Source organism: Myotis davidii, unplaced genomic scaffold (assembly GCF_000327345.1).
Source record: "Myotis davidii unplaced genomic scaffold, ASM32734v1 scaffold421, whole genome shotgun sequence".
Taxonomy (NCBI): Eukaryota; Metazoa; Chordata; class Mammalia; order Chiroptera; family Vespertilionidae; genus Myotis; species Myotis davidii.
This window is the reverse complement of record NW_006292440.1, coordinates 359,443-384,959: the sequence shown is the minus strand read 5'-3', so window position 1 is coordinate 384,959 and position 25,517 is coordinate 359,443. Positions and strand designations below refer to the sequence as shown.

At 37.1% G+C, this 25,517-nt stretch overlaps 1 protein-coding gene across 2 annotated transcripts in view; it reads left to right on the top strand.

The window, feature by feature from the left end:
- COG6 (component of oligomeric golgi complex 6) overlaps nucleotides 1-25,517 on the top strand; it is a 132,295-nt gene that overhangs the window by 28,244 nt on the left and 78,534 nt on the right. For both annotated transcript variants that reach the window (XM_015565399.1, XM_006765898.2), the window contains exons 8-13: nucleotides 1,144-1,237; nucleotides 7,597-7,725; nucleotides 7,804-7,895; nucleotides 9,365-9,429; nucleotides 10,506-10,597; nucleotides 22,499-22,616. In XM_015565399.1, coding sequence (XP_015420885.1) covers nucleotides 1,144-1,237; nucleotides 7,597-7,725; nucleotides 7,804-7,895; nucleotides 9,365-9,429; nucleotides 10,506-10,597; nucleotides 22,499-22,616 — 590 coding nt within the window. The remainder of the gene's footprint in view (nucleotides 1-1,143; nucleotides 1,238-7,596; nucleotides 7,726-7,803; nucleotides 7,896-9,364; nucleotides 9,430-10,505; nucleotides 10,598-22,498; nucleotides 22,617-25,517) is intronic.

Genomic DNA, 25,517 nt, shown 5'->3' with positions numbered 1-25,517 from the left:
TGAGGTTTGGCTCCAGCTCTTAGGCCTCCACTGCTAAAAGTAGGTTTCTGGCAAATGCATACAATGTTGCGAATCTGCTGTCTGAAGTCCAGAGGTATTTGTTACAATGTCTCAAACTGCCGGCTCAGAGGCCGGCAAGGCAGGCGGGGAATGTTGGTTTCCTCCATCACTGAAGCAAGCAAGCCTCATGTTAATTTTAAGCTGCCTGGCTGCTGGCCGCCATCCTGGCTGGCAGTTAATTTACATATCTCGCTGATTAGCCAATGGGAAGGGTAGCGGTCGTACGCCAATTACCATGTTCCTCTTTTATTAGATAAGGATTTTTGCTCTCTAGTTTAGATTTCTTTTTCAAAGGCTTCAAATTTCTTTATGCTTTCATGCCATCTAACATAGTGCTTCCAAACTGTGGGCCTTTGGCTCCTAGAAACTTAAAGATATCTCTATTTTCATACATGCATATGTATGAAATATATATGGGTGCTAAAAATACAATGCTAGTGTGAGGTCTTCATATCTTAAAGGTTGGCATTTCTGAAACAAGTTTTAAGTTCTTTAAACATAGTAAACTCTTAATAGCTATTTAATGATAATATTAGAATATTAAAATAAAGAAAATTTGGTGTAGGGATTTTTAAAACTTTAAAATCTAAACTTTTAAAATGATATTCTTATTACTATATATTATCCATATAAACATTTTAAGTATATGCTTAAAGATTACTCCCAAGGGAAGGAACTTTGTAATATATATGTATATATTGTGTGTGTGTGTGTCTTTGTGTATGTATTTTTAATACTCTTCCCCTCTTGCCTTGAACTTTACTGTGTGTATAGCAGTGATTCACTGAATATTTTTTCATTGATGCTTTTTTTTAGAAATATAGTTTTTTAAAATAATAATAAAACATAAGTTTAGGGTGTATCAGGTAGCATACGTGGTCATTTAAAGTTATATAAATACTTAAGCTTAAATTTTTAGTTTGGTTGACAGCATAAACCAGTTCTTGATAGACATATTCTCTAGGTTTTCCCAAGCATTTTAAAAATGCAATATTTGCTATAGAATTTAGACTATGATGTACAATAGACATAATAAGACCTAACTTTAATTTAACAGAGGTTCTAATGTTAATTATTTTTCAGGTGAATGCAGAGCATTGACACAAGAATCATGTGACATATCTCCAGTATTAACTCAGGCAATGGAAGCCCTGCAGGATAGACCTGTCTTATATAAGTAAGTGACTTTTTCCTAATTAAAAAAGAAAAGCCCGACTTTTGTTTTTATAATGCACCTTAACTTTTGGTATTATTAAATACAGTAGTTTGAGTGATATTTGTAATAACTTACAATGATATTTTCATCCCATATTATGTCTGTATCAATGCTTAGCATCAGTTCATTTGCATATTATATGCTAAAGAATGAAATATGGAGGGGAAAACTCAGGTGTTCCTGTATCTAGACTACCTCTTATATTTATGTAGAGGCTAAGGGGCTTTTCCCCATTCTGTCATCTTATTGACTGCCTTGGAATTGTGACTAAGACCCCTGTAGCAACACTATCTTGGAGAGAAAGAGGTCAAATAGAAGACTGAGAAATGAAAAAAGGGTCCAGGTCTTTGATCCTGTAAGTTATGCCAGCCAAGAGATAAGTGATAATGTATAGAAAAGAACTTATGCATTATTAACTTGTTTACATATTTTTTATTAATCTTCATTTTAATTTTATTATTTTATTTCTCATCCTATATAATAAAACACTAATATGCAAATCGACTGAATGATGCAACAACCGGCAGAATGACTGGTCACTATGACATGCACTGACCACCAGGGGGCAGACGCTCAACGTAGGAGCTGCCCCCTAGTGGTCATTGTGCTCCTGCAGGGGGAGCACCACTCAGCCAGAAGCTGGGCTCATGAATGACTAGCGCAGTGGCGGTGGCGGGAGCCTCTCCCCCCTCCGCTGTAGGTGGGTGGTAAGGAGCAAGGGTTCCTGGACTGTGAGAGTCCCAGACAGTGAGACGGATATCTGACTGCCAGCTTAGGCCCGATCCCCAGGGGGATCGGGCCTAAACTGGCAGGTGGACATCCCCCAAGGGGTCCTGGACTGCAAGAGGGCACAGGCTGGGCTGAGGGGACCGCCCACCGCCCCCCCCCCCCAAGTGCACGAATGTCATGCACTGGGCCTCTAGTATAAAATAAAAGGAAATACTTTTTATTTTTAATGACTGGAATAATATGAAAAAAGGGAGACCAAGTGAGGAGTTATAATTCAGGAGACAGAAAAGAAGTGGACCTGTACATACACATTGAATCTTACTCTGAATCATGCCTTTCAGATGCTAGTAATATTTTACAAGATTTCCCATTACTCTGCTTTCTGATTGGAACATTACTTAGCTTGTAATAAGGTTCTAGAACACAAATGCTGGGAGAGCTGTGTAAAAATATCATTCCACTCTTGTGTTAAGCAGAATTGTAAGTTTTAGAGATACAACATCAATGAAACACTGCTCTCAAATTGCTTTAGTTTATGAAGCCAGATATAAACACATCCATTTTATGAATATACTAGTTGCTGTTCTAGAGGTCATGTTTCAAGTATTCTGTGGTAAGAGATTGGGATGAACAGTAGCGAAAGTTTCCTCTGGAAACTAGGTAAAGTGAGTTCTGAAGGTTGAATAGACATTTTCCAGGAAGAATGGGAGCAGAGAACATCCTAGGTTGAGAGAACAGCAGCTGCCAAGATGCAGATTAAGAAAGAACATGCAACTTTGAGCAATCATTGCAAAAGCTTGCACTGGACATTGGGTTAGTAGTAAGAGCCGGACCATAATAGCTGTAAATCCTGTGCATGTATATATGATCAGCTAGTGTTCACTATGGGTCACCAGCTCTTTAGATTATATTTACTTTGAAATTTGTTTCCTAGCTTCTTCACTTTAAGGTATTGGTGTTTGGTTATAAGTCATTTAGTACCTAGGACATTTGATGTTTGATTTTAGTAAGTGTTACATTGTCCACAGATTCATGTTTGTTCACAAAGTCAACCTTTTTTTAAAAAAAAATGCCATTGTGTTTGGACATTTGAAAAGGTCAACTGACTTCTACTATAAATATATTTTCACTAAATTTTGCTTTTTGATCAACATTTGGAAAGGAGCAATACTGTTTAATGGCTTAGAAGGTGTGTGTGTTCTGAGTTACATTTTTTGAGAAGACTTTGCTTGCACCTTTATAAGCTTCTGTTTCCTTAGCTGTAAAATGAGGATAATATTAGTACCTATCTTACAGGTTCTTGGGAAGATTAAATTATATTTTTCACTTAAGGTGTTTAGCATAATACTTTGCTCATCACTAAATATTAGCTATTATTTTTATTTTGAAAAGAGATAAACTGGAAAGTTGTCAACTAAAAAGGAATGTTTTTAGGGTCTCCATGACAGCCAGGCAGAAGCTTGAAGGACAAAGAATAGAGCTATAATCAAGAGGAAAGATGATTTTTCTCTGAAGGGCACATGCCAGGGAATAGGGGGACAATAGTGCAGATGAAGCACTTGGAAGATGAGTGAGAAGGGAGGATTTTAAGACCAGTTGATTACCATAAGATGAGTGCTGAAAAAGAAAATTGGCCTTTCATTAATCATGTATCTTCAAAGTGGTGGATTCTTTAAATTTAGCACAAACTTAATGTATCATGTTAACCACCAGATGGCATTATATGAACTTTATTTAAGTAATGTACACTAGCTTTACTTTTCATTATTGTGTCTCAGATGTGTAGGTATCATATATAAGAAAAATGTCAGTTATTTAGTACCTAAATAAGTCCTTAGAGAAAGTTGCCATACTCAGTTTTTGTTAGTAATATATAACTGGAATGCTAATGCATTCTTAACTTTTGAAATTTCTTCAAAATACAGAAATTTCTTCAAAATGAAATTTATTATATGTGGAAATTAAAAAAAAAGATGTCTTCTTTTCTTTGGTAAACCTTCAGAATATAAATATAAAGAATGTAATAAGTACAGTATTGATTTTTCTTCATTCTTTCTGTATTTGTTATATTTCTTAGGAGGCTTTTATACTGTTCTTTTATCCTTTAATTTGTTATTGACCAAAATTTTTCATCTTTTAATTTGCTTTTTGACCATAATTTTTCTTTTTCACTATAGCTAGATATTATAAAAAATGGGCATTTTAATTTTACTAGAGGCATTTTAGAATATTTACATAATTTTACATTCATCTTTGTAAATGTGCATTTTGAATTTTTGACCTTTGTTGGAAAAGAATCTGGTTTTGGTTAAAGAAGTTTTCTTCTATTTCTGGGAAGAGATGTTTCATGTCTACAGATATCATTGAAGGTTTATTGTAGCTTACATTATTCTTGCTTCAGATTATGTCTATTATTGCAATTGGATTAACATTAATATTGTTTATTGATATTTTATAGAGTTATACAGATTAGATTCCATGGTTTGTGGGATTTGATAATTCCCCCCTTCTCTTTTAAAATGCCAATGGTTTCTAATATAACTTTTGATCAGATTGTTGGGTTCTGAGGGTGAGGATTAATTTTCTATATTTAAAAAGTTGAAAGTTTTTGAATTTTGTTTTGTGATAAGTAGTCATTTGATCAAAAGTCACTTAAAGTAATTGGTGATTATTTAAAAGGGGTGGAGAATGTCCGGCCCTCGAGCTGTATAAGGCCCCTGAAATCATTTGGCCTGGTCCTGCAAAAGCATTAGGGGTGAGTTAATTAAATGTTTGACCAAATATAGCAGGCTAATTTTTAAGTTGATAATTTTGTATGGTCTGCAAATGATGTTATAACTATCCAAATTACCCTTGGCAGAAAATAGGTTCCCTACCCTGAGTTAAAAGAATGCAGTTTTTACACTAAAACATTGAGAATTTAAGAGCATGAGGGGAAAAATAGAAATTTTTGTTCTAATTTGTTTTATAAAATAGAAAGTGAATGCAAGGCAGTTGTACAGTTTAACAAAACTGAGCTTGATATTGTTTCCATCTTGACATATTGCTAGTATGTCATTGCAGGGAATCCTATATAATAAAAGAGAAACATGGTAATTAGCGTACGTCCGCTACCCTTCCCATTGGCTAATCAGGGCGATATGCAAATTAACTGCCAGCCAAGATGGCGGCCGGCAGCCAGGCAGGTTGAAACTAACATGAGGCTTGCTTGCTTCAGTGACGGAGGACTCCAACGTTCCCTGCCTGCCACTGCAGGCCTCTGAGCTGCAACTCTAAGCAACCATGTTACAAAACCCCCACCCTGAAGGGTGTGTGACCAGCTGCAAACAGCCATCATCCCCTCACCCAGGCTGGCCAGGCACCCCAGTGGGGGCCCCCACCCTAATCCAGGACACCCTTCAGGGCAAACCAGCCGGCCCCCACCTGTGCACTAGGCCTCTATCCTATATAGTAAAAGGGTAATATGCCTCCCATCACCGGGATCAATGGAGCCACAAGGCCTCCCGGCACCAGGATCAGCATGACAGGGGGCAGGACCCAAACCCCCGATTGCCCTGTGGCTCTGTGTGTGACGGGGGCGAGTCCACAACCTCCCTATCTGCCCTGCTCTATTAGTGACAGGGGAGGCGCCCCAACCCCCTGATCAGCCCTGCTCTGTGCCTTATAGGGGGAGCTCCCCAACCCCCTGATCGCCCTGCAGCTCTGTGTGTGACAGGGGGCAGCGCCCCACCCCCTCATTGGCCCTGCTCTGTGGGTGACAGGGGGTGGCACTGCAACCTCCCCATCCAGCCTGCCTTTGGTGTGACAGGGGCGGTGCCCCAACTCCCCAATCGGCCCTGCTCTGAGTCCGACCAGGGGCTGCACGTTTGGATTGGGCCTGCCCTCTGCCACCCGGGAGCAGGCCTAAGTCAGCAGGTCGTTATCTCCGAGGGGTTCCAGACTGCAAGAGGGCACAGGCTGGGCTGAGGGACCACCCTCCCCCCTGAGTGCACAAGTTTTTGTGTACCGGGACTCTAGTTGTTTAACAAAATAGAAAGTGAATGCAAGGCAGTTATACAGTTTAACAAAACTGAGCTTGATATTGTTTCCATCTTGACATATTGCTAGTATGTCATTGCAGGGAATTGCAAAATCAGTTTAACAGAATGCAAACACATACAAAGAACCATGATCTGGTTACTGCTGAATGGTCTTTTAAAAGGTTCAGATTCCTAAAAATTTATAGTTATTGATCACTTCACTACACTTTCACTTTTATTTAAAAATATTTTTTTTCCAGCTTGTGTTAAAAAAATGTATTCTATTAAAAAATCCATAGGATATTTAAGAAAGCGGCATAGCTGAAGGAATTAATTCTTTGGAAACCTTTGTGAAATCCTGGTAGCTTTAGTTTATATGTACAGTAATAAAATAATTCTTAATATTTAGTCTATTAGAACACTGCCTAGGCATTTATAAGTTAATGGATCTAGAATCTACTGCCATTAGACTGTGAAAAAAATTTTGTTTTCTGTGTACTTTTAAAAAAGAAAGAACTTTCATTTGGGTGATGGGTGTAAGGAAAAGTGGTGATAATGGGCAACAAAGGGAGATTTTAATCAAAGAAATGGGTACTTGTGGCAACTACAAGCCATCCTATAATTTCACCCCAAATTGTTTGATCTCCCATTTCAAAGTTTTCCTTCTCTAAAATTCCCTCACCTTAGAAAGCCTCTTCCTCCTTTTTCAACTAGAATTGATGACATGTAAGCATATGTAAAAGAAAGTTATTTGCTATGTATGCTAAGGTGAACAGAATATTTAAGAAACATATATTTACTGGTGGAATCAAAATAAGCTTTTAAATGTGAATATTATGTTTTGGACAAATTTAGTGGTAGGTTGTGATAATATGTATAAAGGATAGGTTTTTAATGTAGAAGGAAAAAGCTTGTACTAGTAGTTTGGATTGCGGAGTTGTAATTGGCCCTGAGAATTCGGCCTTATGTGAACAGTGGAGCATCATGTTTGGACTAGGAGGATAATGAAACCTGAATAGTCCAAGATTTCTACCTTAACCTTGATTTTTACTTTTACCTAATTCATTGCTTTTTTTGCTTTAAAAAATATTTTTATTGGTTTTTAGAGAGAGGGGGAGAGGGAGAAAGAAACATTAATGTCTGAGTGAGACATCAATCCAGTGCCTCCTGCATGCCCCCTCCCCCTGCCCAGGATTGAGACTGCAACCCAGGCATGTGCCCTGACCAGGAATCAAAGTGTCAACCCTTCAGTGCACAGGACAACGTCCAACCGGCTGAATCACATCAGCCTGGGCTCTACTGCCTTTTTTTTTTTTTTTTTTCCACTGCCCCTGTGATTAATCCCAGATCCCAGCATTCTTTCTTAACAGTAGTGAAGTTGTATACTTTTAGATTGAATTTTCATTGTGATACCGTGTTTCCTATATTTTCCTTGTTTAAAAACAGTATTGCTTAAGAGAGTTGTGTAAAGAAGCTTTATAGATGTCTTGCTTATCTTAGAAATTGCATGAATAGTTTGATATAACCATTCGGAAGAAAACAACTATTTTTTATATTACTTGTTTCTTCTAGGTATACCTTAGATGAATTTGGAACAGCCAGAAGAAGTACAGTTGTCCGTGGATTTATTGATGCTCTTACAAGAGGGGGCCCAGGAGGTACACCTAGACCCATTGAAATGCACTCCCATGACCCTTTAAGGTATGGTAATCAGACAATATTGGAATATTTGATGGTTTTCTGAAGGGAATCTTTACTAATATTTAGTTTTTTCATTAGATATGTAGGAGATATGTTGGCTTGGCTCCATCAAGCTACTGCTTCTGAAAAAGAACACCTTGAAGCTCTCTTAAAGCATGTAACTACACAAGGTGGGCCCTCCAGTTGTATTGCTAATGTCTAAATATATAAAATAACACAAGACTTCTCTGTTTCTATACTTATTGATGACTCCTTCACGGGGAGAAGCTTTTCTCACCTACAAGGTACAATAAGCATCCTAATTAAATTTCCTCTTCCTGTTTTTCTTTTTCTGCTAATAAACTTTCTTCTCTATCCCCTTTATCCTTGTCACACAACTGTTCATACCTTTATAGTGGACCCTACCATATCAAATCTGGAGTCCTCTGCTTTTCTTTTAAGGCATTGCTTTAGCATACATTATCTCAGATCTTCCATGCCACATCACTTTAAAGGCAATTTAGGTGTGAGTAAGCTGACTAAGTGACTTGCTTATGGTCATTAAGCTGCTAATTCTTGACTCCTACTAACCAACCCTTCTTTTAATTCTCATGTGAGTTTTAAAGTTTTTTGCATAATTAACTATGTACTAAATGTACTTAAAATTTTGGTTTCAATTTCAAGGAAGAAAAATTACTATTTTTGAATTGCTAAAGTCTTTTGTTCACAGAAGTTCAGATCTTTGTTTTGACTACCTGAAGTTGAATGTCATAGAGGGGGCTAATGGATAATTAAGATATTCTGTTATTGATAGGCAGTGAAGAGAATTATTGTCACTGGAATCACTTTTGTTTTGCATAACTTGGGCCCTCATCATTCTGGTTCAGCACATGATCTGCACAAGAGGCCATTGTACAAATTGGTGATAAGACTTAACCTCCTCATTTTTAACTCTTTGGTATTCCAGCATATTTGTTAGATAGACACAAAGTCTGAACTTTTTAAAGTTGGTTTCTGTTATCCTTAAGTACCTAGTTTAAGAAAATGTATTTCTTAAAAAATGTTCCAGAAAACTTAATATGAGAGACAGTGTTAAGACCTGAGAAGGAAATAGATTGGAGTTAGATGAAATAGGTTATTCTATGGGATTGGCTTAATTCTTCTAAGCCTTGGTTTTCCCATCTGTAAAAATGAAGGTGGTTATAAGCAGTAAATGTCAAGTACCTAGTACAGAGCTTGATAAATAGTACTTAGTAAGTTTTAGCTTTTCCATTAGATTGCAAGGTGTGGTTTCCATTTTTCTCACTGCCTAGAATAAGGTGGTGGGAGAACAAATGCTAATAAATCTTCACAGTGCTTCCTTCAATTAGTATCTTTTACACTCTCCTTTGACTCTTATATTTACTTTTTCACAAAAAGTGTTCACTTTATCAATCACTAAATTAATCAATTTCTTAGTCAAATGAATTAACAAGGCTCTAAACTCAGATATTAACATAATTAATAATGGCCTAAGGGATATTGAACTTAATAAATTATGATTACATTTATTTCAAATGTTTGTTATTAGTGCCATTAGTCATATGTAGTATTTTTTCAGTTTTTTGAAAGTGAAATGTAATATGGAAAAATTTTTGAGTTATGTTATAATTAATTGTAGGTGTTGAAGAAAATATTCAAGAAGTTGTTGGGCATATCACTGAGGGGGTGTGCAGGCCTCTAAAGGTAAAACATTTTGTTTTTATGTATGTTATATGGTCTCTGCTTAAATTGTGCCCTTATTCTTATGAGTTTAAACACTCTGATAACAGCCTGAATTAAAGCTGTAATTTTGTCAAATTAACACAGTATTGTACATAATAATGTATGTTTAAAAATAATTATTGATAATTTTCTAAGAAAGAAAATTTGAGACATTCTTAGTTTGCATATTTTGATTTATTTTTACCTATTATGTTTCCAGTAGTAATTTGTCAATCCCTTGAATTGAAGTAACTAATTTCTGAACACTTAACAGATTTACTAACAACTTTTCCATTTATTTTATTGCTTCAAGTATAGTAAACTTTTGTGATAGCAATAAATAATAAATCCAAGGATAAAATAATAAGTATGTGTTATTATCAATACTATTTGTAGTACAGGAAACAGAATTTGAAGTCAAAATTAGAATTCCCACTTTGCAACTTTAGTTGTGTTCACTTGTTCAAATTGTCTAACTCTTCTGCACCTTAATTTTCTCACGTTAAACCTGTTTATAAAAATATCTACCATCAAGGGTGTAGGGATGAACTGAGAAACTGTAGAGGAAGTATATAGTTCTTGGTTTCTATAAGGCCTGCAATAGATGTTGTTTTTCTTTATTAAAGAGTAATTTACAATTGTTGGTTTATTTTTCCTTGTTGACTCACTTCAGTTTACTGTAGACATTGAAATCCAGAAGTTTCATGATTTATTCTTACCAATAATCAAACCCTGACCTCAGTGGTTAAGGTTGATGCTTAACCAATGAGCCACTTTGGCTGGGCTCATTATTCTATTGATTATTTCTGGTAGCAACTGCTTTAAGCCAAATTCTGTAGATAAGCAATTATTTTTTTGTAGAGTATATCTGTTAAAGCATTTTTGTTATTTTTCCATCCTCCATCATTTAATATTCAGAAATCCTTTATTTAGAAGGGATTTTATGATTTCTGTCACAATAAAGTTTTATTATTTTTAATGCTTTCTTTAACATAGTGAAGTGAAGAAAAGTTATGCTTTTAAGAAATGTTTAATATTTTTCTCACATGTTTTAATAGGTTCGAATTGAACAAGTAATAGTCGCTGAACCTGGAGCGGTTTTATTATATAAAATTTCTAACCTCCTAAAATTTTACCGTCATACAATCAGGTAAGTGGAATGGTTAAACGTGCTTGTTAAATCTTGTGATACCCCAGTTCAGTTAGAACAGTGTAAGATTTCTTTTTTTTTAATTTTCATTGTTTGCATGACTAAGTATAACTGGTAGAACTTCCACATGAATGAATGAACCATATGCATAATTATCTGTGTCATTTTTTCAGGTCTATTGTTTCCTTTTGCTTTTATTCTTCAAACAAAATTATATACATGCTTACATACATCCACAACATAGATAACATTGTAAATGCACTAGTAAAATAGATTTATAGCACCCAGAGCACTATATATTATACGCAGAATAAGGCATAATAAGTTAAATATCCTATTCTGGATGTAAATAACATAAATTTTTTTTTACCATTTAGTTTTCTATTATTTTTTTTTTAAATATATTTTATTGATTTTTTTACAGAGAGGAAGGGAGAGTGATAGAGAGTTAGAAACATCAATGAGAGAGAAACATCAATCAGCTGCCTCTTGCACATCTCCCACTGGGGATGTGCCCGCAACCCAGGTACATGCCCTTGACCGGAATCGAACCTGGGACCTCCCAGTCCGCAGGCCGACGCTCTATCCACTGAGCCAAACTGGTTTCGGCATAGTTTTCTATTATTGATAAAACAAAACCATAGCTTTATCTTCTCTAAATAAAGCTACTTTAGCATCTCTAAATAAAAGCTGCTTTAGTGTCTCTAAATAAAACCTACTTTTATCTGATTAAGGACCATTTGTCTTATCCTATATGATAAAAGCCTAATATGCTAAGTGTCCGGTCGACCAGTCTGCTGTTCAACCAATCAAAGTTTAATATGCTAAGGCCGCTCAACTGCTCGCTATGTTGTGCACTGACCACCAAGGGGCAGACAGTCGACCGGTCCACCAGTCACTGTGGTGTGCACTGACCACCAGGGGGCAGATGCTCTGACTGGTAGGTTAGCTTGCTGCTGGGGTCCAGCCCATCAGGACTGAGTGAGACAGACTGGACACGCCCTGAAGCCCTCCCGTGGTCCCGCCCCAGCTGGCCAACCTCTCATATTCCTCCCTGGCTCTGATCATCCACTGGTGTGGTCCCTCAGCCTGGCCTGCACACTCTTGCAATCTGGGACCCCTCGGGGTATGTCAGAGAGCCGGTTTCGGCCCAATTTCGCAGACCAGACTGAGGGACCCCACTAGTGCATAAATTTTGCATTGGGCCTCTAGTTTAAAATATAATCTTTGACTCCAAAGTTTGCATTCATTTTAGCTTTGCATATATATATGTTGATGGTATTCACCTACACTGGAGCTTTATTATAAATGTTACCTTAAGACTATATTATAAATGCTGTTATGTTAAAACACTGTCTTTTCAAACTTTATTTTTGATAGTTTCCATATTAGTTCATTAAAAATTATTTAAAAAATAATTTTTATCCAGTAAGACAGTATGAGGAATAGAATGTCCATTGTTAAAATTGAAGATAATTATTATAACTAATAGTTCCTGGAGAGGTGTAAGGATCACTAGTTTGCAAATCACCAAAAGACTATGGCAATGATGTTACCTAGATTCTAATGACTGAGATTAAACATTCAAAACTTCACAGCTAAGAGATTGATTTCCTGTCCTACTGGTAGATTTTCAAATAAAACTAACCATGCATCTGATCAGAGATAGGATTTGGGTTCTCTAAAATTTTAGATATAAATTTATCATTTGCCATGACTCAAAAGCAATAAATTAATTTCAATTGTAAGGTATAGGCTTCCTAAAATAAGAGAATGATACATACTTAAGAGCTGAAAGCAGCTAACACATAGTTTATGCTGTGTTATGCAACAACCGTGGTAAAATAATTAAGTTATCTATGTAGTAATGCCGATGTGGAAGTGAATGAAATTTATTATTTGAAGATAATGATAACTCAATTCTAATGCAGAGAATCCTATCTAATAAAGAGGTAATATGCAAATTGACCATCACTCCAACACACAAGATTACTGCCCCCATGTGGTCAAAGATGGTTGCCGCAAGATGGCTGGCAGGGGAGGGCAGTTGAGGGCTATCAGGCCAGCAGGGGAGGGCAGTGGGGAGGGACCAGCCCTGCAGAGGAGGGCAGTTGGGGGTGACCAGGCCTGCAGGGGAGGGCAGTTGGGAGGGACCATCCCTGCAGAGGAAAGCAGTTAGGGGTGACCAGGCCAGCAGGGGAGGGCAGTTGGGGGGGACCAGGCCTGCAGGGGAGAGCAGTTAGGGGTGACCAGGCCTGAAAGGGAGGGCAGGGGGGAGCGATCAGGCCTGAAGGGGAGGGCAGTTAGGGGCAATCGGGCTGACAGGGGAGCAGTTAGGCACGGGAGTGGTTAGGGGGGGATCAGGCTGGCAGGCAGAATCAGTTAGGGGCAATCAGGCAGGCAGGCAGCCAGGGATCGGGCCTAAACCGGCAGTCGGACATCCCCTGAGGGGTCTCAGATTTGAGAGTGTGCAGGCTGGCTGAGGGACACTCTCCCCCACCCCCCATGCATGAATTTCGTTCATTGGGCCTCTAGTGTTAAGAATAAAATAATTTGGATTCTGAATACAGTAGTAACTTTTAAGGCTTTGACAATTATAATTTTTCTACCTTTGAAGATAATAATTTTGAAGATGACAGTTAAGATGTTTTGATAGTTTTGCATGTACTCTTCTACTTGTACACACATTTTATCATTTAGTCAATTTGAAAAGTTGACTATAAATGTCATTCTTCTAGGTTCTAATAAAATGGCAATGAACAAAGTTTAAACTTACATTCTAATGGCAGAGACAAACAAGTATAAAATAATTTTCAGTAGTGTGAAAGGACACTAAGGAGAAATAAAGCAGGACAAAGAAAGTAGAAAGTATAAGGAGTGGCCATGAATGAGTAGGTGTATATATATGTGACTGTTTTTGAAGGTCTTTTGGTGGAGGATATTTAAATAGAGATCTGAATAATATAAAGGAGTTGGGATTGAAAATATCTTGGAGAAGAGTGCTCTATGTGAGTTCATACTCTGGCCTTAAAGCCATGAAAAGTTTGCATTGTAGAGGAGAAGGAAGGCCAGTGGTTGGAGTGGAATGAATTAGGGGGCAATGAAATCACAGAGGTAGGCAGAGGCCAGATGATATAGGACTTTGTAGGACACGGTGAGGGTTTAAATAAAAATAAAAAAAATCTTTATTGTTGAAAGTATTATGTAGGTCCTCTTTTTTCCCCCCATTAACCTCTTCCGGCCTGCTCCCAACCTTCTCCCTCCCTAAAATTTTATTGAGGATTTTAGTGTCTATATTCATCAGAGATATTGGCCTGAAGTTCTCTTTCTTTGTCATGGCTTTATGTGGTTTTGGAATTAGGGTAATGCTGGCCTCATAGAAAGAGTTTGGAAGTGTTCCTTCTTCTTGAATTTTTTAGGATAGTTTGAATAGAGGATATTACTTCTTTGAATATTTGGTAAAACTCTCCTGTGAGTCCCTCTGAACTGGGGCTTCTGTTTGCTGGGAGTTTTTTATTTTATTTTATTCATTTTTATTACTGCTTCAATTTCATTAGCAGTCATTGGTATGTTCAGGTTTTCTGATTCTTCCTGAATGAGTTTTGGAAGGTTGTATTTTTCTAAGACTATGTCCATTTTGTCAAACTTGTCCCATTTGTTGGAATAAAGTCTTTCATAGTATTTTATTATAATCCTTTGTTTTTCTGTGGGGTTACTTGTAACTTTACCTCTTTCATTTCTGATTTTGTTTATTTGGGTCTTCTCTTTTTGTTTCTTGTTGACCTGGCTAGAGGACCATCAATCTTGTTTATCCTTTTGAAGAAGCAGCTCTTGGTTTTATTGATCTTTTGTATTTTTTTTTTTTTGGTCTCTATGTCATTTATTTCTGCTCTGATCTTTATTATTTCCTTCCTTCTGCTTGTTCTGGACTTTTCTTGTTGCTCTCTTTTTAGTTCTTTAAGTTTCAGGGTGAGATAGCTTATTACCAGTTTTTTATGAGGTAGGCCTGTAGTGCCATGAACTTCCTTCTTAGGACTGCTTTCACTATTTCCCATAGGTTTTGGATTGTTGTGTGTTCATTTTCATTTATTTCCAGGATGTTTTTTATTTCTTCTTTGATCTCTTTGGTAACCCACTCATGTTTAATAGCATGCTACTGAGACTCCATGTATTTGATTGTTTTTGAGTGTTTTTATTGCAGCTGATTTCTAATTTCATGCCATTTTTGTCTGAGAAGATGCTTGGTATGATTTCAATCTTCTTGAATTTGTAAAGACTTAGCTTGTGTCCTAACATGTGGTCTATTTTTGAAAATGTCCCATGTGTTCTTGAGAATAATGTATTTTCTGTAGCTTTGCGGTGGAATGTTCTGAAGATGTTAATTATTTCCAACTGTTCTAGAGTGTCATTTAGGATTGCTGTTTCCTTGTTGATTTTTTGTCTAGAAGATTTATCCAGTGATGTCAACGGGCTATTACAGTCCGCTACTCTGATTGTATTTCTTTCTGTCAATCACTCCTTTGATATCCTTCAGGAGTTTTTATATATATTAAGATGCTCCTGTATTGGGTCCATATATGTTTATGAGAGTTAGAGGCTCTTATTGTATTGATTCCTTTAGTATTATGAAGTGACCTTCCTTATGTCTTGTTATGGCCTTCAATTTGAGGCCTATTTTCTCAGATACAAGTATTGTTACTCCAGCATTTTTTTCATTTCCACTTGCCTGGAAAATTGTTTTTTATCCGTTCACTTTCAGTCTGTGTGTGTCCTTTGTTGTAAGGTGTATTTCTTGTAGACAACATATATATGGGTCATGTTTTCTTATCATTCAGCAACCCTATTTCTTTTGATTGGAGCATTGAATCCATTTATATTTAAGGTTATTGTTTACTAGACGCCTGGTGCACGAAATTCATGCACTCGGGGCGGGGGGGGGTGCAGGGGGAGAGTCCCTCAGCCTGGCCTGTGCCCTCTCGCAGTCCTGGAGCCGTTGGGGGATGTCTGACTGATGGCTTAGACCCTGTGGAGCAAGCCTAAGCCAGCAGTTGGACATCCTTAACACTGCCGCAGAGGCGGGAAAGGCTCCTGCTACTGCCACTGCGCTCACCAGCTGTGAGCCGGCTTCTGGCTGTGTGATGCTCTCCCTGTGGGAGGGTACTGACCACCAGGGAGCAGCTCCTGCATTGAGCATCTGCCCCATGGTAGTCAGTGCGCATCATAGCAACCGGTTATTGCATTGTTTCGTCAATTTGCATATTAGCCTTTTATTATATAGGATAGGTTCATGTTTGTTGCCATTTTTATTCTTTATGCCTGTGTTCCTTCTTCCCTTTCTATTCTTTTTACAACAGTTCCTTTAGCATTTCTTGCATTGCTGGCTCAGTGGTAATAAACCTCCTTAGCATTTTATTTCTGTGAAGCTCCTGATTACCCCTTCAATTTTGAATAATAGCCTTGCTGGGTATAGTATTCTTGGATTCAGGCCCTTGCTTTGAATCACTTTGTATACTTCATTCTATTCCCTTTTGGCCTGGCGTGTTTCTGTTGAGAAGTCACTTGATAGTCTAATGTGAAATCCCTTGTAGGTAATTTTCTGTCTCGCTTTGGTAGCCTTTAAGATTCTTACTTTCTCATTGACATTTGCCAGTTCAATTACAATGTGTCTTGGTGTCAGTTGTTTTGGGTTCATCTTGTTTGGGATTCTCTGTGCTTCTTGGACTTCTGTGACTCTTTTTCTTCCCAAAGTCAGGGAATTTTTCTGTTATTATTTCTTCAAATAGGTTTTCTATTCCTTGCTCAGCTTCCTCTCCTTCTGGCACTCCTATTATGTGGGTGTTGTTTTGTATTGTCCCAAAGCTCCTTTAGACTCTCCTCCTGATGTTTAATTTTTTTTTCCAGTTGCTGTTCTGCTTAGGTGTTCTTCCAACTTCTAACTTGCTGATTTGGTCCTCAGCTTCTTCTAGTCTACTGTTGAAACCTTCCATTGTGTTCTTTATTGCAGCTATGTCATTCTTCATTTCCCTTTGATTTTTACACATGCTGGTGAATTTCTTATCCAGATGTTTGAGCATCCTTATAATCATTACTCTGTATCTTTCTCTGACAAATTGCTTGCCTCCATTTCATTTAGTTCCCTTTCTGGTGATTCCTCCTTTTCTTTCACTTGGGCATTATTTCTTTGTCTCCCTCTTTTTGCTGTTCCTTTGTAATTATTTCTATGTATTAAATCAGATTGCTATGGCACTCAGATTTTTAAAATTGGTATTATGTAGCAGATTTTTGTGGGACCCAGTGGTGCAGTATCTCAGGTCTCCTGGGCTGGATGTTTTAAGGAGGTCCCTTACTTGAGATATTTGGGTTCTCCTGATGTAGGTGGGTCTTTAATGCTATTGTGCCTTTCTTGGATGAAGTCTCCTCTCAGGGTGTCGGATTATGTGGAACAGTCCCTACCATGTCATGCCAAGCTTACAGAGCAGCGCAAAATACAACATTAAAAGACACAACACAGACGAACAGAACACGAATGTACACAAGACACCTATGACCCCAATAAAAGTGACCACCAGAAAGAAGAGAATGAGGAAAGCGAGAAGAGAGAAAGAATAATAGCAGGAAATAAAAAAAGAAATGTGGGGAGGAAACACAACAAAACAAACAAATAAACCTAAAAGCACTAACAAAAAACACCCAGAGAAAAGGGCAGGGCAGAATCTGTTTAAGCAGAGCTTAAATAAAGAAAATTAGGTTAAGGATTTGGATGAGTAGAGGAAGGACCATGGTTTAGAATAGAGGAAGGAGAAAAGAAATGAGAAGTAAAGATGAAAAGATTTAAAAAAAAATTTTTAAAGGAGAATAGAGGAGAGAGAAGATAGGACTAAATTTAGGAAGTGAAACAAGTTAAAAAAAAAAAAAGAAAAAAAGAACAAGAGAAAAGAAAAAAAACTGTGTAGTTAAGAAATAGGCCGAACCGGTTTGGCTCAGTGGATAGAGCATCGGCCTGCGGACTCAAGGGTCCCAGGTTTGATTCCGGTCAAGGGCATGTACCTTGGTTGTGGGCACATCCTCACTGGGGGGCGTGCAGGAGGCAGCTGATCGATGTTTCTCTCTCATCGATGTTTCTAACTCTCTATCCCTCTCCCTTCTTCTCTGTAAAAAAATCAATAAAATATATTTTTTAAAAAAAGAAACAGATAAGAGAAGCACAAATGGAGTAGGAGCAGGGAAGAGGCAATTAGATATATGAATAAACCAACAGAGATTAGAATAATGACACATCAATAAAGCAGATAAAGAAGATCAATGTTTTTAAATGGGAAAAAAAGAAAGAGAAATACTAAAACAGGAAAAGGAGAAGCAAAATGGGAGTAAAAAAATGAGAGAAGAGAGGAAGGAAAGGTGCAAAAAATAATATTAAAAAAGTAATGAAAAATAAAAAATAAAAAATACAAAGTGAAGTGTTGTTCACTTCAGCTGAGTTTTAATGCTCCCTGGGAACCGGTTTAGGACCACACTCTTCTGTTCTGTCTGCTAATTCTGGACTTTCTGTTAGGTACTTAGGTGCTGGCCACTGTCAGGCTTTTAGCACCCTACTTGAAGCTCCAAGTGGTCCACAGGTCCTCTGCTTATGTCAGTCTCTGTAGACCTTGGCTGCAAGCAGGCAGGGCCATTCTGCCCTCTTTTCCTATGTGCCAGCTGTCAGTTTTAATCACTCAAGCATCTGTTTCTGACCGGGTTTTAGGTGTAGCTGGTGCTGTTTCACTTTCAGGGAATAAGATAGGTATTTTTTCCTGACCCAGAGCTACTCCTTCGTGAGTGGCCCAAAATATTACCCTGCCCTTGGTTGGTCAGGAATCATTAGTTGGTAAGGAGACCACTGGGGTTGGCTGGAAACCTGGAGTTTTTATCGGTCTGGTTTCCAGAATAGCAGGGCTGAAGTTCGGCTCCTCTTCCAATGCAGTCACTAAGGGCTCCTATTTAGACCCGTAGGCTTGGCCTTTGCCTTTGTTTTCTTCTCTAAAGCTTGGAATGAAGGGTGTGGCAGGCTATGTCACCTGAGGCTACTGGGAGGGGCCAGGTTCTCTGGGGGAAAATGGCCGCTTAAGTTTGGATGCTTAAGACCAGATGCAGGGCCCCTGGCCAATGTCTCCCAGCCCTGCTTCCCTCCTCAGCCTCCCCTCAGGCACCTCGAGTCTGTGCCTGCCTCCCTGAGCTCCAGCCTCAGGTGAGTGTTTGCAATTGAAAAGTCCTATGTTCTGGGATTAGAGAGGAAAAAGAAGACAAAACAAACCAAAAACAAGAAGGAAACCTCGGCTTTATCTCCCCACAGCACTGTGCTATTTTCCCCCCATAGCATCATGGTAGCCAGCAGCTCTGTTGCTTCTTTACACAGTTGACTGTTAAGCCTGTTGCCAAGGGATACAGGTTTGGTGCTTAGCCTGGGCAGGGCTTCTATTTTCCTGAGGGAGCTGGCACTCCCATAATGCAGCTTCTTCCTCTACCTCTCGGCCTGCCAGCCTTCTCAAACCCATGTCCTGTACTTCCTACTGGTCTCTAGGTGTTTTCTGCCCTTCCTTTTTGTAGCTTGTCTCCTCACCTGTGCTTAGTTTAATTCCAGTTGGTTGTTTTCTGATTTAGTTATATTTTCGCCTGTCCCCTGGATGAGGTGCATGACATGTCTGCCTATTTGGTTGCCGTTTTTTCTCCAAGGGTTTTAGATTTTTATACTGAGTGGGTTGGGGAAGATGTGGGAGAGTTTTGAAAGACTTGAGCTGATTTATGATTAATTTGACTCTGGGTACTCTGTGGATAATGTAATGTGGTGGGGCAAAAGGGGAACAAAGAAGGCATTTAGGAAGCAGTTTGTGATAGTCTTGGAGATGGTGAAAAGTAGTTGGTTTTGGAGATAGCCAGTTATAGCCAGTAGGACATATCTGTGAACTAGATGAGGTCAACTCTGAATAGTTACATGCTTGTAATATTTATTTATTTAGTGGTTAAGAAGAGAAGAAATCCCCAAAGAAAACTGGGAAGGAATAGACACCGAAGTTGGGGAAAAATAGGAGATAATGCAAGTTCCAAAATTTTTTTTCTCCTGTACATTAAAACTACTGGAGGATATAGATTCCATCACAATGCAGGAGTAAACCAAAAAAGGGAAGATTTGGAATCCAGAATACTTTGATTGCATTTTCTTTCTGGTAAAACTTTTTCTTTCTGTAGTTAATAATTGCTTGGTTTTATACTTGCTTTTCTATGTCCTTTTCACTATTTTAGACCTAAACTATTAAGTTGACTCTACATTTTCTACCATATATTGAAGAACACCCAATTTACCTCTTCTCTTCTCTTCCCCACATCCCTTTCAGAGCCCCCATTCTACTTCTCTAGTCTAAACTAGTTGCTCTCTAGGCTACTGCATGGATATTACCCTGGGATTTGTCTTCTCACAAGCCTGCTCGTTCTCTTGTTTCGGATTCCCTAATTCTTTGGTCAGCTCTGAATAGTATTTACATGCTTGTAATAATGAAACATTGAATATTTATTTACTAGAATGCTATGATATAACAATTAGGAAGCCTGGAAAAGATGAAGTTTGATGTATTGAGGTAGAGGAGGAGAATTGTATAAAATAATTTACTTCTCGTCTTCTATATCAGGGAATTTGTATGTAATACCTAACATTGAAAAATTAAGTAATAGGAGTATGAACAAATTGGGTAGAAATATGAAGTGAAATACCAAAAGATAAGGTATATAAATGTTGAATCCCTATATTGTACCCCTGAAACTAATATAATATTATAGGTCAACTGTACTTTTAAAATAAGGAAAAAGGAAAAGGAAGGGAGGGAGGGAGAGAGGGAGAAAGGAAATAAAAAAGAAAAGAGAAAAAGAGAGTGATTAGAAACCATGAATTGGTATCAGAATATGACAAGCTAGCTGCTAGATAATGATTGAGAGGTCATGATAATAAGGATTAGCCTTTGTATTCATGGCTTTAAAGAAACCAGAGTAGGCTCAATGGAAAGTGGCCTCTGAATCCAAATAAATTGAGGCAGGGAGCCTAAAGGAAAAACAAAAACAGAAAAGCATCTACAAGTAGCTGGTCTGGTTACTGATGTCTAGTGATTACTTAGTAAACGTTAGTAAATTCTAGATCTGAGTAATGCAAAAATATGGCTGATAACTCAAGTTTTTAAAAATAAATGATGTAAATATAGCTTGTTCTCGCTCTAAATTTTTCACTAAAATGTCAGTTTCTTTTTGTATCCATTTAGTTTTCTTTCCTCTTCACTTGATGTATTATACTTTTAAGAGGCATACTTATTTTTTTTTAATATATTTTATTGATTTTTTACAGAGAGGAAGGGAGAGAGATAGTTAGAAACATCGATGAGAGAGAAACATCGATCAGCTGCCTCCTGCACATCTCCCACTGGGGATGTGCCCACAACCAAGGTACATGCCCTTGACCGGAATCGAACCCGGGACCCCTCAGTCCACAGGCCGACGCTCTATCCACTGAGCCAAACCGGTTTCGGCGAGGCATACTTATTTTTATCCTATGGATAGGCATATGTGGGAATTCCAGTTTATTTTGGTGTTTAGCTTATTATATTTTTAACTGAGATACTTTAATTTCAAAAAGTACTTTAATTTCAAAAAGTACTACTATTATGTTTCCCTGTTTAGGAATCTGCTTTTACTTTTCTGATTATATATTTGAAATTGATAAGTTGCTTTGTCTCCATTAACTGTATAGAATTTGTCCCAATATATTTTCATTTCAGAATATATTAAAATATATAGTATTAGTATTTACTCTTGTAGCATATGCAGTATGTCAGTTCTCAATTTGCTGTATTTTTTGCTTATTACTTACTGTTATTAATACCATTATATGTATTTTTAGCAATCTAAAACATTTTTTAGTATAGTAAGTAATGTGTTATTTTGCCTGTGGAAATTATTTTTTTCGGGATTACAGTATATTTTTGCATCAACAAAACTCTTTTCCCCTAAAAACACATTTTAAAATCACTTTCAGTACACGAATTAGGAAAAACAAATTGGGAATTTTCTTGTATACATGATTGTCTTATATCCTGGGAAAAATGTGAAACCCCTTTGGATGGGTCTAAAGAAATATCCTTGTAATGGCAAATTGAGAATTAGAGATGGGCTGATTATTTCAAAATATCACATTACTCATAATTAGTCTATATATATATCTGCTACTTAGGTAGCTTTATAAATTTTGAAAAAAATGTATAATTTATAGGTGTGTTACTGATATGGTATAACAATTTTAATTCAAGGAAAACTTAGTATTAATGAAATTTAAATGTTCTATCAGTAGAGCTATTGATGGAATGGTTTTCCTACAATTAAAATTATATATTCTTAGATAAACAAGACATGCATTTATTTTAGTAGTGGAAAAATAGAAATATAGGTTTGTATATTATGAGTCTGTTCTAACCCACTGTTTTTTTGAAAGAGATTGTGAAGTATTAAAAATATAGTACTTTGTTTTCATTTCTTCATTATCTAACTCAAAATGAAAAACACACACACCAAACTGTCATTTTTATGTGATACCAGAGTAATTGGTTTTAATTCACAGTTAGTGATGTAAATTTTTACATCATTATGAATCTTCTATATAAAAACTTTTATTTTTTCTATTTGACTTTGGGTGTTGGGCACACAATGCAATATACACTTCATGTATTATAGAAATGTACATTTGCAACCTGTATAATCCTATTATCCAGTGTCAACCCAATAAATGTAATAAAAGAAAATTTATTTAAATCTAGATCTTTCTAAATAATTCAATTAAATAACTGAATTGTTTTAGCCTGTTTTGCAACCTGAAATGTTCTTTGCTTTTAGTGGCATTGTTGGAAATAGTGCTACCACGTTGTTGACTACCATTGAAGAAATGCATTTGCTAAGCAAAAAAATATTCTTCAATAGCTTGAGTCTTCATGCAAGTAAATTAATGGACAAGGTATGTTTGAAAAATGCAATTCTTAAACTATTTGAATGTGTATATTTCATATTTAATGTTTTGCTGTTTTTACACTGGTGATTTTCTTTTCATTCCATAAAATGTTTTTTTGGGTTCTTCCTATGAATAACAAAATTCATTTTGAGATGGCTTACTGGATCTAGGTTTATAGCCTGTGTTCCTGGAACAGCATAACATTGAGTCATAATTGGAGATAGGATCTTAAGCCCTAGTTTCACTACCGTTTTTCTATAACCAAAATTTTGTAACTAAATCAAACTTACTGTATTTAGGTCAGGGTTAAAATGACATACAAATTATAAAACTGGAACTCTTACTTAATGTTTTTTCTAAACAGCTTATTGTATTTTTATTCTCTGATGGTCCAGCTTTGTCTTTATGAAATGTATGCTCCTTTGAGTTTAGTACTATAATTAATTATGGAAATAAACATCATAATAACCCCTCTCCCGGGAAATAAAACCAAATAAATAACAACAGCAGAAACCTGGAAGAATCCTATGAGAACTTATTTTAAATTGAGCAGTGTGTTGTGATAGGACCAAAGGGAATGGGTTTATAGTGATCAATTTTTTTTTTTTTTACTTATAATTATTAAAGACTAAAGTTTTTCAAGGATGCATCACAGTCACTACTGGCTCCTTCTTCTCCTTTTTAAACTATGCTGTTGTATCTAATAGCCTGGTTATATTAGGCACAGGTTTTATAATATAGTGTATGACAATCAGTAGCAATCCAGTCTAGAGTATCTTGTCAATTTTTACATTCCTGAATGCAGAGAAACCTTAATAGGAGTTTTCTTTCTGACCCCCATGCATGACTTAAATTCTTTTGGAAAAGCAACATGAATTTGTAGAGCTGGTATATTTATCTTATACTTTTTCCTGTTTATGTATTTCTGTTTGCACAAGAAGTTTACTAACAATTCTGATTATGTATATATGTTTATAGGCATTTTTATTTAGATACAATTTTAAGAAATTACTTGTATATGATAACTTTTAACATAAATAAATGTGCTAGCTGATGAGAATTCAAAATCAAATAATCAAGGTCTATTGGCGTCAAATTGCTTCTCCTTTAGCAGAAAATAGTCCAATAAATTAGTGATTACTACAGAATCACATGTTTTTTGAAAGGTGTGTGTTCAAGGCCTTTTAACACATTAAGAGGAATATACCTTCATATACTCCTTTGCAGTGAGGAGCTTTTCTGAGAGGGACATATAAGAATTGAACTTCGAAGGACATAGGGGATTTAGGTAGGTGAAAAGGGGACTGGGTAGAGATCATCCTGAGTAGAGGAAATAAGTAGAACACTCAGGAACACAAGCTGTGAGTCACCAATAAAAATTTTTTTTCATTTAGTAAAGAAATCACTTGGAAAGTAGTATGGCATATAAATAGGAGAAAGACCAGGTTGCAAATAGGACTGTTAGGGCAGTAATGAAGTAATTTTAATGGAAGTGTGTGTTCTAAGGCTTCTAGGAAGAGCCATGAAGGGATAGATTCTTGGAGGGTAAAGATAAATTTTCCAAACTTGTTGACTGACTGAATATTAGTAAATTTCAGGGAGGGGTCTAAAATAATTCCTAAGTTATTCACTTGGGAATATTGATATTAATCATAAGTATCTAGAATACACAGGGTAAGAAAACAGTGTGTGAACATATTGGAAATATCAGAGTTAGAGAACCTAAAAAGAAAACAAAAACAATGGAAATAAAAAGATTTGAGCAGTTAGAAGAAAGACTTAATGAACTTGAAGATAGTTCAATGGAAATTTCAAGTCTGAGGAATGAAAAGAAAATACAGAGCCTAAGTGACCTGTGGAATACTATTTATCAGACCACCATGAGTATTGTGGAAATTCTAGAAAAAGAAGAGAGAAAGGTGAAGAGAGAATATCTGAAGAAATAATAGCTAAAAATTCCCATGTTTGATGAAAGACATGAGTAAAAATATCCAAAAGCTCAAGGAACTCTAAATAAGATGAGCTCAAAGAGACCCATCTATTTATATATATGGAAGGCTAAGTGTCCATCTGTCCGACCAGTAACCATGACATGCATTGACCACCAGGGGGCAGACCCTCAATGTAGGAGCTGCCATGACACACATTGGCCACTTAAAAATAAATGGCACCAGGCACCTGGCACGGACAAACCAACACTCGGCTTCCCCCAAGTGGGACATAGGACCCGCCACCACCCCAGAGCGACACACCACCAAATTGCAGCCAACGCTGCCAAGACTCCATTGTGCAAAATGTGGCCCACAGCCCAGCTCAGCCCAGAAACAGTGGCTGTGGGTGCCGGGTAATGACGTCATGTTGCAACGCCTGGCTTCCTTTCCCTAGTGACTAGCCTTCTTGCAGTTTCTTCAGCGCAAGAACCTGACTTGCTTTATAGCCAGGTGCAAACATTTTACAGTTTTACCAAATGTTTGTGAAGCGTTTTCCCGTGGCTCATCTCATTTGATCCTCATGGAAGTCCTGGAATAGGTAAATACAAGACTCGGTAGAATCCTATTTTCTTTTCTTTTCTTTTAAATATATTTTTTATTAATTTCAGAGAGGAAGAGAGGGAGAGAGAGAGAGAGAAACATCAATGATGAGAGAGAATCATTGATTGGCTGTCTCCTGCACACCCCCCATAGTGATTGAGCCACAAACCAGACATGTGCCCTTGGCCGGAATTGAACGTGGGACCTTTCAATCAAAAGGCTGATGCTCTATCCACTGAGCCAAGCCAGCTAGGGCCCTGTTTTCTTTTCATTAGCAAGATGCAAATAGTGATATTAAAATATTTATTCTAATTAATTTCCTTTCAATGTGCATGAATCTGTGCACTAGGACACTAGTATAATCATCTATATATAT